The sequence below is a fragment of the Chenopodium album genome, chromosome 17, assembly GCF_948465745.1.
Source record: "Chenopodium album chromosome 17, dcCheAlbu1.1, whole genome shotgun sequence".
Taxonomy (NCBI): domain Eukaryota; kingdom Viridiplantae; phylum Streptophyta; class Magnoliopsida; order Caryophyllales; family Amaranthaceae; genus Chenopodium; species Chenopodium album.
In genome coordinates, this window is record NC_137850.1 from 39,944,473 (window position 1) to 39,959,017 (window position 14,545).

General features: G+C 34.3%; 2 protein-coding genes and 1 pseudogene across 2 annotated transcripts; all 3 read right to left on the minus strand.

Annotated features, from left to right (window-relative positions):
- Positions 1–2,186: 2,186 nt before the first annotated feature.
- Positions 2,187–3,367, minus strand: LOC145588965 (putative F-box protein At1g65770; annotated as a pseudogene).
- Positions 3,368–8,953: 5,586 nt separating this feature from the next.
- On the minus strand, positions 8,954–10,394 carry LOC145587950 (ankyrin repeat-containing protein NPR4-like). Its single transcript, XM_081644595.1, has 3 exons — positions 10,326–10,394; positions 9,981–10,070; positions 8,954–9,858 (listed from the first exon to the last, which is right to left on the minus strand). Exons 1-3 carry the CDS (start codon positions 10,390–10,392, stop codon positions 9,191–9,193), a joined length of 825 nt encoding a protein of 274 aa, XP_081500721.1. The 5' UTR covers positions 10,393–10,394; the 3' UTR covers positions 8,954–9,190.
- A 93-nt stretch (positions 10,395–10,487) lies between these two features.
- On the minus strand, positions 10,488–12,029 carry LOC145588966 (uncharacterized). The gene is made up of 3 exons (XM_081645549.1): positions 11,561–12,029; positions 11,001–11,419; positions 10,488–10,739 (listed from the first exon to the last, which is right to left on the minus strand). Exons 1-3 carry the CDS (start codon positions 12,027–12,029, stop codon positions 10,488–10,490), a joined length of 1,140 nt encoding a protein of 379 aa, XP_081501675.1.
- Positions 12,030–14,545: the final 2,516 nt, after the last annotated feature.

Here is a 14,545-nt window from a genome sequence, read left to right on the forward strand (position 1 = left end):
CGGATTGGGCGAGTTGTCCTTTGTCTCGTAGATCGTTGACTGGTTGGTTTGTACTTCTTGGACTATCTCCTGTGTCTTGGAAGACTAAAAAGCAACCAACAGTAGCGACAAGTTCCACTGATGCCGAGTATAGGTCCATGACAATGTTGACATGTGAGTTGAAACACTTGAAACAAATCCTTCGATCCTTGGGTGTAGAACATAAACAAGGTATGAACATGTACTGTGATAGTCAATCGACACTTCATATTGCAAATAATCCGGTGTTTCATGAGAGGACAAAACACATTGAGGTAGATTGTCACTTTATTAGAGATGCCATTAAAGAAGGAGTTATTACGCCATCGTATGTTTCTACGAAGGTTCAATTGGCGGACATTTTTACAAAAGCCTTAGGGAAGGCGCAATTTGAATTGTTACTTGACAAGATGGGCATTCGAGATCTACATGCTCCATCTTGAGGGGAGATGTTGAGATAATAATTAGGAAAGATTGTATAATATATTTAGTTTCCTAGTTATGTTCATATTTATCTTATTCCTATTCTAGTTAGGGTTAGGAATATCTCTTGTACCTATATATACACCTTACATGTGAATGAGAAGGCTGAGCCGTTTTATTTGAGTTTGACACATACCTTCGTAGTAAGAAACTTATTTATAAAATTAGAGGTTGTGTGTTCAAATCTTATAAGTATAGATTGAGAAATGGCGCAGAGATTGGGGTCTACTTGACACATGGTTGTTTCTAAGAACGTTTAATATGTTAGTATAGATTGAGAAATTTACGAACACAAACTTGCAATCGAAAATTGGGGAAAGTAAGATGAAAATTCCCGAATTGAAAAAGAAATTTGCAGAACGATGAGCTAGGAAATTAACAAATGAGATTTGAGAGTTTAATTTGCAAACTTGATAATACAAATTAAATTTTCATTTGACTATACATGACTATTTTGACCATTAATATAATAGGACGGAGTGAAACTTTTTTAAAAATAAAAATAGGAAGTATATTGAATTCATTTGGAAGGTATTCTTGTAGCTGACTACTACCATTAATATAATATTTGTTTAGGTGTTTCTATGCATGTATTTTGTTCTTTCCACTTTACATGGACATAATTATCCCCCATTATGCCTTCTTTTCTTTGCATCCAGTTATATAAAGAGTCTGTGCCTATGTATCGTTCATGCTTATCTGGATAGCAAATCACTGTCACTAGAAAATTCAGTATTTTATGATCATTTTAATTAGACATGAATACCTTGGTATTTGTCCTACATACATTGTCTTACACCATTTAGCAATGCTATCACCGCTATCCATACGAACAGCATACTCAGGATTAACATCATAAAACGAACCTTGAATGCTGCATTAGAATGAAGCAGAATGTGCTGTCAGAAGTCTGCATATAAGTATAATGCAGACAAGACAGCAGACAGCTACATGGAAGCTCGCTACAAAGATATCAACTTTTGACTATTAAAATTACCTCGCAAAATTTAGACACTAACATATGAATACAGAATACCATGGCATGAGCAGTAGTCCCTCTATGCATGTCATGTCTCATACGTATATAACAATACATGTTCATAACTTCATTGTAGATCAAATATACCTTGAATGACTGATTAGTCGATTGATGACCCACATAGATAATGTACTCTTAATTAAACGCATTACAAGGTGCATGACATGCATAGATATACTTCCAACTTGAAGTTTATGCCATTATCAACTTAATTAATTACAATTTACAGTTACCTGATTCATAACTTCCTACTGGAGCTTAATTTGCTCCGAGGAAGAAGCAAACCTCAAAGTTGAATCTGAACTTGGTGATTTCATACCACATAACTCAAACTATTTTCCATAATCAAAAATTAGTATGTGTTGATGAAGTTACCTTTAAGATTGCTGCAAACTCGATTGAAAGTTAATTTTTCAATGTAATTATACTTTCAATGTAATGCAAAAGATTGTTTGGATTTATTATTGAAATTAAAAATTTTCCATGTTAACTTAAAAAACTAACAATTTTAGAATCCAATAGAGTCATGCATAGACATAGGAATGAATCAAACCTTAAAAAGAATTTCATAACAATAAGCAACAATTTTAATGTCTAAAGAGTCAAAAATGAAAACAAACAACTTCTACAAGACAGTAACTGCGTGTCAAAACTCTTGTTGTTCTTTAATGGATCCACCTCTTGTGCCTAGCATTGGCATAAACCATAAGGGTGCGCAGAAATCAGAAAGGACATCATCTCCGTCATACAACGTCTTAACCTCCATATCTTTTATACTAAAAATCCCCATATCATGCCCCCCTGTGCCATATAGTTGGTACGAAAAATACTACCTCACATCATCAGTAAAATAGATACAATTGCAGTTGCAATTGTTAGTAGAAGATGAGCGAATAGACATGGAGTGATTATTGCCCACAAATAAGGCGACATCACCAAGGTCTTTTACTTCCTCCCAACATATGGTGTCAAAATTAAGCTTATATACCGTAAAATCTATCGTTTCCCTATCAAAGTCTTGTTCGTCATCATAATAATATTTCACGTATCGGAAAACCATTAGAAGATCACCAAATGATTCCAACAAGTATAATTTAGTCCAGTCATCATTCAAAAGCTCTATTGAAGGTGAAAGATACTTGCTTGCCGTGACAGTTTGTGAATTTTGAATAGCATTAATATCGCAATATCCAAGTGAACCATTACAGTTAGCTAAGAATAGTATTTTCGAACCCCAACGCACAACATCAAGCGCACATATAGTTGGAATCAAAATCGACCTCTATGCCTGATCACCCGGTCTTGCATAAGCCACGCAGCTATTGCTACCATAACGATATAAAACAAAAACAATCCAATCATCATTATCATCGATAACGACATGCACCTTGCCTATAAAATAATCTTCTCCATAACGCTTATCGAAAGCCTCTTTATACTTTTCTTCAATTAGCTTTGGTTTAGTTGATTGGGGCGGTAGGCGAATCCGAGCCCTGGTGAGCGGGTTAACTAGATGCATCTCTAGCTGACGATCAAGCGTGACAACCCAACCACAAGAAGAACCCCAACATCTAGCCCCAAACGTTTTAGGGAGCTTTAATTGGTAACATCTTTTACTACTAGGACAATATAGTTTCCTAAGGTAATTTGGCTTCTCTTTCGTGTTTTCTGCTAGCATCAACCATGGCATTCATTCATTACAATTGGATACACACGATTCCATGAATGACATACAGCGGCAAAATAGATGATATCTTCAGGGCAATCTAATTTCAAAGCAATTTCAACTAAGATGTCAAACGGCAACATAGACCAATTATCAGCCATGTATAAATTACAAGAATGTGCTTGCTCCAATTAACCTGCATGATCAAGCATAATTTTTTTATTTTTCTAATTTTTTAAAACTTGAAATCCAATCGATGAACTAAATCAATTAGACAAGCAAGCAAATTGTACGGAGTATAAATAAATACAAATATTGTATATCAATCAAGAACAATCTTTTGAATATTTTGCTAGGTCCTACAAACTTGTGTTATCCCATATCCATAACGGTGTCAAACTGATGAAACTTAGTATGTGATTATCCCAGAAGCAACTCGACTTAGCACATGAGAATTAAATGAAAAGGATCCCCCTTGAATATTTTGCTGCTTTCTCCACTTAGAAGTCTTCAGCTTGTCATTGATCAGCATTATACTCAATACAACAAAAACGATACATAAGAACCCGCCACAAATGGACAACACAATTCCAGACGTCCATTTTAGGTGTTGGACTTGTAGGATTGTAGCCCACCTTGCCGCAATGTAAGCAGTGGCTAGGAAAGATACTGCAAGCCATAAAAGCTTATGTGTTAGAGACAACACCTTTCGCATTGGTGAGGTGCGAAAAGGAATGATGCTAACAAGAATGACAACGATGCCAAGAGACAAGAAGAGGGCCATATCGTTGCTAATCACAAACACCTTAAATGCAGTTGTTCGACCCAAAACCGGCTTTCCTATGTTAATTCCCTCTTGAAAAAAGCCCCCTGGAGGGCTCAGGCATCCTGTATATGTTACTGTGGCAATTAAGATTGCGATTATGTTGATTGTATTCCTTGCATTTTGAAGCCCTTCCATGTGCATTTCATGCATCCTTTTCTCTTGTCTATCCTTACGAACATCCCTTTCTGCTTGTATGATCTCTAGAATTTCTTTCACAGCTCTATACATGTGTTCTTGATAAAATGCTTTTACTGAGACAAGAATATAAAATAAATCAGAACTTTCTCATGCTTAATTGTTAGTAATTCTTTTTCTTATAATCTTTTTATACACCCCGTTTATGATTAGTACTCCCTCCCCCGAAAGAAGGTTAAGTTTCATGATTTTACACAGTTAATAAGGATGATATAATATAGTGGAAATAAATTATTAGATATCACATACAGAGTATATCAAGTATGAAGTCATTAAATTAACTTTGAAAATACAAAATAGGAATATTTGCATTGGGTGTAGGTTTATATTTTTTTTAAATAGGAATAGTTGATGTAAATATTTTGATAAATGGGATAGTTGCATGGAAAATATGTAAATATTTTTTTAAAAAAATTATGCACTAGGTGTTACTCAAAAATCTGTTCCATGCCATTCTGTTCATGACGGTCGTTGATGCTATCAAAATAATTATCGAACAAATAAATTGGAGTACTCCATAATTTCAAAGGACAATTTTGCAGTGGCCACAATAATATTGTAGTATTTGTAATCTTTCAATCTAGACCTTTAAAATTTAGTATTAAATCTTGACCATTCATAAAATTGACTAAATAATAAATAATAATTATAATGATTTGTATACAATAGATAAAAATTAATTTTATTAGAAGTAAAATTATTGATAATAATTGATCGATTACTTCTTAAATAAAGCCTTACAGTTTATTTTCGAACCCTTTCTTCCATTGAATTGTTCGATTCCAAAATTCGAATTCCGTCGATGTACTTTGTTGTCTTTGTATAACAATTAGTGTTGGGTGATATTTATTTTTGTGGGAAAGATGATACAGATAAGTTGATAACATAAGTATAATATTTCGATTCTTGATGATAATAGTAATTTAACCATGGTAATTTGCTGCTGCAATATTAATGGAGATTGATTGATTTGCTTGGTAGAGAAAGCGAAACTGCTTGTATTCAGCGACAAAAACAGTTTTTTCTTTCCAAAGTAAAAACAAGGAGTTATTTTTAAAATTACAATATTTTTTTTCATAGTCAAACAAATAAATGAACAAGATTTATCCTTAAAATTTTAATGGTTGAGATTAAAAACAATTATAATGGCTACATATTTATTGTAGCCATTGAATAGTCTTAAACTAAAATGGTCATTTGGTAATATTAATATAAAGGAGCCAAGGAGGTATATCAATTACCTTCACGTTGCTCGGTTGGTGTAGGAGTAGAAGACCTTATGTCGAGATAATCTTCTCCGAGCTTTTCTAACAAACAACCTCTTAGTTCTGTGATCATGTCATCTCCACAATTGTCCAAAATGTCAATAGCAGTGAGCCCTCCATCATTCCTGCCTAGGAGTTGTTCTTTAGTTGATAGGTTGATCATATATTTTGCAATCTGTAGCAGGACATACATACATACATACATACATACATGTTAGAGTTCTTTGACCCAATGAACACAGCCTGAAATAAATTGATACAAGATCAAGAACATTAAATTTTTGACTGACTTCAACACAATTTCCCGAAAGTGCAAAATACAAGGGAGAGTTCCCTTTTTTATCACGACAGTGGAAAAGATCGTGTTTAGAGTCGTCATCAAAAAGCTGCATCAAGCATAAAAATGTATCAAATTGGTTATGGCAAATGATAAGATGGAGAATTGTATCATGCTGCTTTGTTAAATCCAGGAAAGCAAGCGGCACTAGTGCCGCAAATTCTTTGAAAATTGCGCCATTGTTGTGCACTGCAGCCAGATGTAAGGGCGTGAAGCCATTATTATCATATAACCGCGCCAGTTCAGGACTCAGTTTAAGCAGCTTTCGGGCTATCTCTGGCTCACCATATTTACAAGCATAATGCAGCAGGTTTAGTCCATTTTCATCAGCTTTTTCTATGAAACTTGGCCATGTTTCAATTACTCCATGGACAACATCTGCAGCAAATTTTAAAATGACAACTAATATATCAAAGTTGATTCGACTTTACTTTCACAAAGTAATAAACTAATAATCATTAATACTGACCTGCATGGCCACGCGACAGGGCAGCATGCAAACATAACAAATCAACAGGAATATTGATCTCTTTCAAACGATTCACTAGTTGATGGTATCCATATTTGCAAGCCAAAAACATAGCGCTCTGCCTGTTGTTGTTAAGACAGTGCGCTAACCATGGTTTAACTGCCAAGAGCAAGTCCAGCACCTTGAGACTTCCACGACGACAAGCCTCATGAATCGGAGTTTCTCGGTGTATATTTAGAGCCTCAACCTGATCAGGTCTCAAGCTCAGTATATGGGACACAAAATGTGCATGCCCATATCTTGACGCTACATGGAGTGTGGTATCCAGCGATTGCTCAATTCTTTGATCAATCAACCATTCATCCTGGTCAATCAGCTGCTCGAATAGCAGCCTATCATTGTGAATGATAGCTTCAAAGATGTTGTGTGAGTTCATTTTTAGTGTTTCGGAAACAATTCGAATTGATGCAAAGGATGGATGGACAATTTGCATGTTGTGTGAGGAAGAGCAAGGAAGGGAGTTGTCAAGAAAAGTATGTTGACTTAGAATTACGAAATGTCTTTAATTACCAATTTCTTATAGGCGTATTATCTAATTTAACATTTTATTGTACCTTCTCAAACAAAACAAAACATAACAAAACAAAAAAATTCTTACAGACGTCTAAACCATTGACGACACAGTTGAATCAGCTACACCGTTTGCTTACTTGGTCATTTTTTTCAATAAAAAAAAACCACCTTTGATAACTTCTTTGGTTCTTCAACCATCTTTAATTTTTTCCTTTATATAATTCATGTATATATTTAAGGTTGGAAAGCCTTGTCCATAAATTCGAATCAATAATAAAAATATTCGGTTCTTCTTTTGACTTTTGCACTACATCACCAAATTTGACGCTTTGTTTCACAACTATACGAATTATATAAAAGCATATGGAGTATTATTAATTGCAGTTGTGCACTTGTGCATTTGTAAAAACCTCATTTTGATGGTCCCCATCCATATTCTTCTTAAATAATGTGACCAACAGAGTATCAATTATTCCGTAAATATACCTGTTCTCATCAGATTATTTTCAATTCAGTTCAGTTCAGCTCTAATAAGTTCAGTTCAGTTCAGCTCCTAATTTCCTTCTCTCATAAAATATTTAATTCAATTCAGTCAATGAGAACAAGCCTAAGTCTTTTCACTTACGTTTGTCAATGCATTATGCATCATATCAATACTCCGTAACTAATATTTTTTACTATCAACAATTAGTCAAAAAAAATAAAAAAAAAAGTGTCAAAAAAGAAATAAATGGAAGTGTTAAAACTTCCAATGAAAACATTATATATACTCTTATTACATTATACTACTACATCAAAATCCTACAATACTGTGAGTTTTAAATATTAATATTTATAATATTATCTCTGGGGTTTATTGCATAGAGCAAGATAAATATTTGTTGCAGGGTATCCAACTTGATTTATGTTAGTAATCTTGGCATAATCCAAAAGAAGAGTAATAAAATAAGGAAGACTGAATATCATGGCTACAACTGTGAGTTCACAGTATAAAAATGTAATGATCTAATCCATTCACTAGTACAGAAGTAGAAGCAGAGGAAATCTGTCAAGTAGAACTGAATAAGTCTGGTGTATGGAGGTATTTTAGTTAGTTTTTTTTACTGATAGCAATCATGCAGATTTTCTAGGTCCTAATTTACTGCAAGTATCAGGTTTCCCTTACTACATGTACCCCTAGCAATTTTGTAAAGTTTGCAGTTAAGTCATGCTTGCATTTTCAAAATAACAAGTTAACAAACCTATATGAGAGAAAGTACACCTTAAGCCACCCTGACCAAAAATAGCCTAACCGCCTAACCGGACATACTAAAGCACGGCTAGGGATGAAAAGGTAAAATACAGGCAAGAACAAGTCAAATCTGAGCAAAGATCTAATCTGATGTGGCCTACCAACTACAGCTGAGTAAAGGTTGAAACTTGAAGCAGATAAATAGTATAAGCCTATAAGGACCTCATCAACATCATTACTAGGGGATGATTCTAACACACTTAAGCCAGAGAAAGGCAGCAATGATTGACAAAGGACCCATAATATAAACTGTACCAGGCAATGTCGGCATGTGCTTTAACTTTGCAAAATGAAGTGATTTCACAAAAAGGATTTTACAAATTATCTCAGAAGTGAAGTGATAACAATCTCCAAATACTACGTACGTTTATACTCTGCTTACTTTCTACAAGATGAAGTGTTCCCAAGATAAGATTTTGTGGCAATTGTGAAGTGAAGAGGATGCCCCAGTTTCTGATGGTGAAAAACAAAATTTGTTTCTCATATGGCATTTCCGTATACAAACCAACAACTTTATTCAACTGTGGAGCCCACAATAATGAAAAAGTTGTTGATTTATTCACGAAAATGCCCCCATGAGAAACAAATTTCGTTTCTCACCATGACAAACAGGGAATTTCCCGTGAAGAAACGGGATTAAATATTCCAGTTAGCATACAGCAAATCAAAGCAGGACAGCCTCACAGAGTCACAGCCACATTGTCTGACGATATCTGTCATCAAAAGTACATGAATGCCATATTCACCTTAATCACAAATTTAATGAGAGGCAACATAAGAAAACTCTCGGAATCTAAAAACGGTTAGGAACATCACTATTCACTAACACACAAAAACCTAGTACGGAGTACTCCATAGACTCCCCAAAATGACTGAGAGAAGATGGAGTTTAACAAGGCCTGGGAATGTTTTGCTAACAGATAGTCAAAACAACTAATACAATTGGCTATCGTCAATCAACTTACTGCTAATCACCAATTAGGCAAATAGGGCCTTAAAAATCCATACAAGTCTCACGTTGTTTAGCCTTAATAGGTGATATAACCAGATGTAACTCGACTTAGAACATTAGATTCAAATGAAAAGGTCCCTGCTGTTAAATTTTCTTTCTTTCTCAACTTAGATGTCTCCAGCTTGTTTTTGATAAGCATAATGCTCAACCCAACAAATATGATGCATAAGAACCCGCCACAGATAGACAACACAATTTTGGATATCCTTTTTAGGTGTTTGACTTGTAGGGTTGTAGCCCACCTTGCTGCAATGTAAGCTATGGCTAGGAAGAATACTGCAAGCCATAGGAGCTTATGTGTAAGAGTCAACACCCTTCGCATTGGTGTGGTGCGAAAAGGAATGATGCTGACAAGAATAACAACGATGCCAAGAGACAAGAAGAGGGCTACATCGTTGCTGATCAAAAACACCTTAAATGCTGTTGTTTGCGACAACACTGGCTTTCCTATGTTAGCTCCTTCTTGGAAAAAGCCCCCTGGAGGGCTCAGGCATCCTGTGAATGTCACTGTAACAATTAAGATTGCGATTATGTTGATCGTATTCCTTGCATTTTGAAGCCCTTCCATGTGCATTTCATACATCCTTTTCTTCTGTATATCCTTACGAACACCCTTTTCTGCTTTTATAGTCGTAAGAATTGTTTTTACAGCTTTATATAAAGGCCTTTGATAAGATGCATTTGCTGATATAAGAGTATAACATAAATCAGTTGTGATAAACTTTTTGTTTATACAACAAAAAAGATCATAAATTATTAAGGCAGAGTTTGATTGAGAAAAGCAACAGTCTAATCCTGAAACGCACCTCTACAACCCTGATATACAGTACGTGAACTCGATGAGGTTGACGAAGATTTTCTTGATAGAACTTTGTCTACTTTGTGCTCAATGGTCACTAAAATCCTCCAAAACAAGAAATGACAGATAATATTATAAGTTATAAATCCTCTCTACTAATACTAGAAGATGCAGGAATTCTAGTGTAAAGATTGTTTTTTTGGTGAAATCTGTAACAAAGATTGTAAACATGATAACTGTTGAGTCTTTATTATAAGTCTATAAGATATAAACATAAAACATGTCAATGGCGTTGTGAAAACAATGATACGACATGAACATAGGCTCAAGCACAATTCAACATGTAACTAACCTTCTTGCAGCTTGGACTTATATGTTCGAGTTTCAATATCTGATAGGGTTTCTGTTAATTGAACCATCTGAGATTGATCTTCATTCAACTCTGTTTTTACAATCACATTTAAGAAAAATAAAAACAAAAATCAACGGGAGAAGCTCATTCTGGACATGCAATTTAATGCTTGAAAAATTTGTAAACAGCACAAGTGATGAAATTACCTTCATCTTGTTGGCTTATTTCATTATCAGATGCTGATTTTGTGTTGGGATTAAATTTGTGAATTTTTTTTAGCAAGAGATCTTTGAGATGCAGGGCGGCAACATTGTCTAGTCCAGACTTCTCCAGAAAGCCAAGAGCAGTAAGCCCTGCGTAGTTTCTAGTTTGTAGTTGTTGTTTTGTTCCTTTGTTGATCAGATATTCGGCAATCTGTATAATGTAACAAGTGTTCTTGGTCTTTTTAATATGTTATGTTGATCTCAAATAGAAGATTGCAGTCTGTAATAATTGAAATGCAATTAGTACCTATTCACGAAAATATTTAGTAGCATTGCTGTGTAAAACTAGTTTATGGTCTCGTGCAATGCACACAGATAGTACGTTGTGAAGTTTGAGCCTAAGACAGAGAGCATGATTGAAAAATAACAAGGAAAACAAAAAAAGCAGAATATTTTTTTTAACATACTATACCTCAACTGAATTATGATAGACAGCAAGATGCAGGAGACAATTTCCATCTTGGTCTCGTCTATAAAAGAGATCGTTGGAGTCACCGAGAACTTGGATCAAGCTTACAAAGGCATCAAATTGATGGGTTTGAACTGCAAGATGAAACATGGTTTCTTGCTTCTTGGTCAAGATCTTAAATGCAGACGGAGCAAATGCCTCAAATTCTTTAAAGATAGCTATTTTATTTCGCATTACTGCGTGATGCAGAGGAGCAAAGCCATGATTGTCATGAGATTGGGCAAGGTTAGGATTCGATATGAGCAATATTCTTGCGATATCAGGTTCACCCAATTCACAAGCATAGTGCAGTAAGTTAAGTCCATCTTCATCTGATCTTTCCACAAGAATTGGACACGCTTCGATTAGCTCTCTGATAAATTCTGTATAAACATCAACACACTGATTTTGTTTACATCACTCACAAGAAACCCTAGAGGGAACAATAAAGTCTAACCCCCTAGAGTACGCAAAATGGAATGAAGGGATAAAAACAGAGAGATGCTTAGCTAAATCTAACTGACCTGCATACCCACGGGAGATAGCAATGCGTAGACAGGAAAATTCAGCAGCAAAATTTGACGAAAGAGAGAAAAAAACAGTTTCAACACTATTCATCTCTGACATCAAACGCTTCATCAGGTGACCATGTCCATGTTCACAAGCCAACAGCAAAGCACTTTTACAGTTAGACTGATGAAATACCCAAGGTTTAGCCTCCAACAAGGTCTCCAACACCTCTAGGTTTCCGCCACGACAGGCATCGAGTAGCGGAGTTTCTTTCTGTTGATTAAGTGCTTTAACCAAGTCTGGCCGCAACTCCACTACTTGATGAACAATATTGGCATGCCCATGTTTACAAGCTAAATGTAGTGTCGTCTCCTGTAAATTCTCAGTTTTTTCGTCGAGTATTGAATCACCTTCTTCATCTAGTAGTTGCTTGAATAGCAACTGGTCATTCTGTGTGATTGCTTCGAACAATTTGAGGTTCATTTTTTTAACCTTTGTGTTTTTTATGGGAGGAAGGACAGACGGCTTTAACGACCAACCATATATAATACTGAGTAGAAACCTTACTTTTGCAACAACGACAAAGTCTTCCGTCTTCCATGGATGGGACCAAAAAACACAAAGTCTTCCATAGAAATTTCAACGAAAGTCGAATGATTGCTTATGTTACTGGCTAGTAATTTCAATTCCAGGGAGAGAGATTTAATTTCACGTCTATACTTTGTATGGAATATACAAGTACATTCAAACCCAACTACAAGACTTAAAATGCATTCAATTAAGCAGGAACGTTGAGAGCAGCTCCAATGACAAACTAATTGTCAAATTAGTTTATCATACCACATATGCTTTTAAACTAATTGTCATTTTAGCTCCAATAGCTAGCTAACAACTTACTATTTAAATGGACCACACCTCCTTAATTTACGCTGATAAATTTTATTTTATTTATTCTAATGTGTTTTATTTTAGCAAGTTTTTATCTAAGCAAGTTTTAGAAAGCTAATTTGCTTGGCCAACCCACTAGCATTTTCTAGCTCCAATGGTTAAGTTAGTAGATAGGGATTATTTAATATTGCAATCAAGTCCCTAGCTACAACCATTTGAGTTGCTCTCATACATTACGAAATTAGACAAACTTTTAAATAAATTGGATGTACAATAAATATTGTACATCCGTTATAAAGTTACCCTAAAATGAGCAAAAGTTACTCTAATATGAATAAAAGTTACCCTGATAAAAATAAAAATTAGGAAATATTTATGCTATATTGATAAAATACCCAAAAAATTGTAAAAGTGACCCTAAATTTAATAAAAGTGACTCCCGATGTACAGTAAATTACTGTACATATGATGTATACAAAAGTTACTCACGAAATTAATAGTACCAAGTACTCTCTTTTCTCTATGTTCTGCGAAAGACATTTTTAAACCCGTTGTCTCCTTTGTTTTGTTCTCTTCTTTTATTGAGAGTTTTAATTTTTCAATTAAAATATCAGTGCGGGGTTGTTCATCCCAAATTCCACATGAAAAGAATAAGTAAAATTCCTTATAATTGAGTGAACACTCTATTAGTGTGAGGTTTTTTAAAAAGTTGTCCAAAAACAAATTCGTGCGAACTAGGCCCAAAGCGGACAATATCATTCTAATATGTAGTAGAGTGTGTGTGTGGCCTAGTAAGGTGGGTGACCAGGCCAACAAATGTACCTAAGGTTTCCTATAGCATTCCTAGTTTCCATACTAGGAACAAACAGGAATAGTTCTTGCTTGAATCTTGATCTCCTAACTATATTTTAAAAAAGTAAAATTAGTATAAATCACCTTTTTTGTTCAACTTTTTTGAAAAACCCATCTTTTATGTTTTTTTTTTTTACTAAACCACCTTTTATGTGCCTAAGTTTTTTATTGCACCACCCCTATTTCAAATCTAACGGATTGCATCTCAACCATCCACTTCCAAATCAACAACTACATCAAAACCTTCACTTCCATCTCAACCATCCACTTCAATTACCTCAATTTAGGGTTTGAGAATGAACCAAAAATACAATTTAATTTATCCAACAAAATTAGGTTTGGTTTTTTAGAGCTTTACTCAATTTAATCATGCATTTATATAGAGGGAATGATCGAATATTTTTGGGAGGAAAAAAAATGAGTGAGGAGGGAAAAGCACAAGTTGTGGGCCCCTTTGACGTCTCAGTTAAATTTTTCGTCAAAATTTTAAATAGGGAAAGTGCAATAAAAAACCTAGGTACTTAAAAGGTGGCAGAAACTCTTGCGTAGACCTGGTCCACAATAATATTATTGTGGACCTAAGGCTTATACACACGTAACTGGCATTATATTCAATATAGTGACCCTTAATTTTAATATAGTAACCTTATTTTTAACATAATAACCTTTTTTAAAACTTGTGTGACCTTTAATGTTATTATGAACTTAAAATACGACATTATATTGAATAGTGACCTTATTTAAACATAGGGGTCTTTATTATTCATATTGACCATTATATTAAAAATTTCATTAAAAAAATTAACCTCTTATAACTTTTAATGTCACACTAACTTTTATTTCAACATAATAACATTTATTTTAGTATAGTAACCTTTCTTTTTTATTAATAAAATAATCATATTGTCTCTAATGTTGGTGGTACACAATAAATTAGTGTGAACCAGGTCCATTTAAGAATTTGTGAAAAGGTGGTTTAAAAAAAAAAAAAAAAAAAAAAAAAGAGATAGTTTTTTCAAAAAAGGTAATTTATACCAATTTTGCCTTTTAAAAACAAAGAAATTGTCAAATTAAGGCACACTTCTAAAACGTTGAATATTATTATCCCCTTGACTAGTCGCAATAATATTGTTGACATAACTGGTTGTTTGGACCCCAAGTCATACATGAATCATAATCGAGAAATTAAAAAATTAAAAAACAAAAAAATAAAAAAGGTAACTTGGATCCCAAGAGTATCCCTGTATAAATAAACAAAT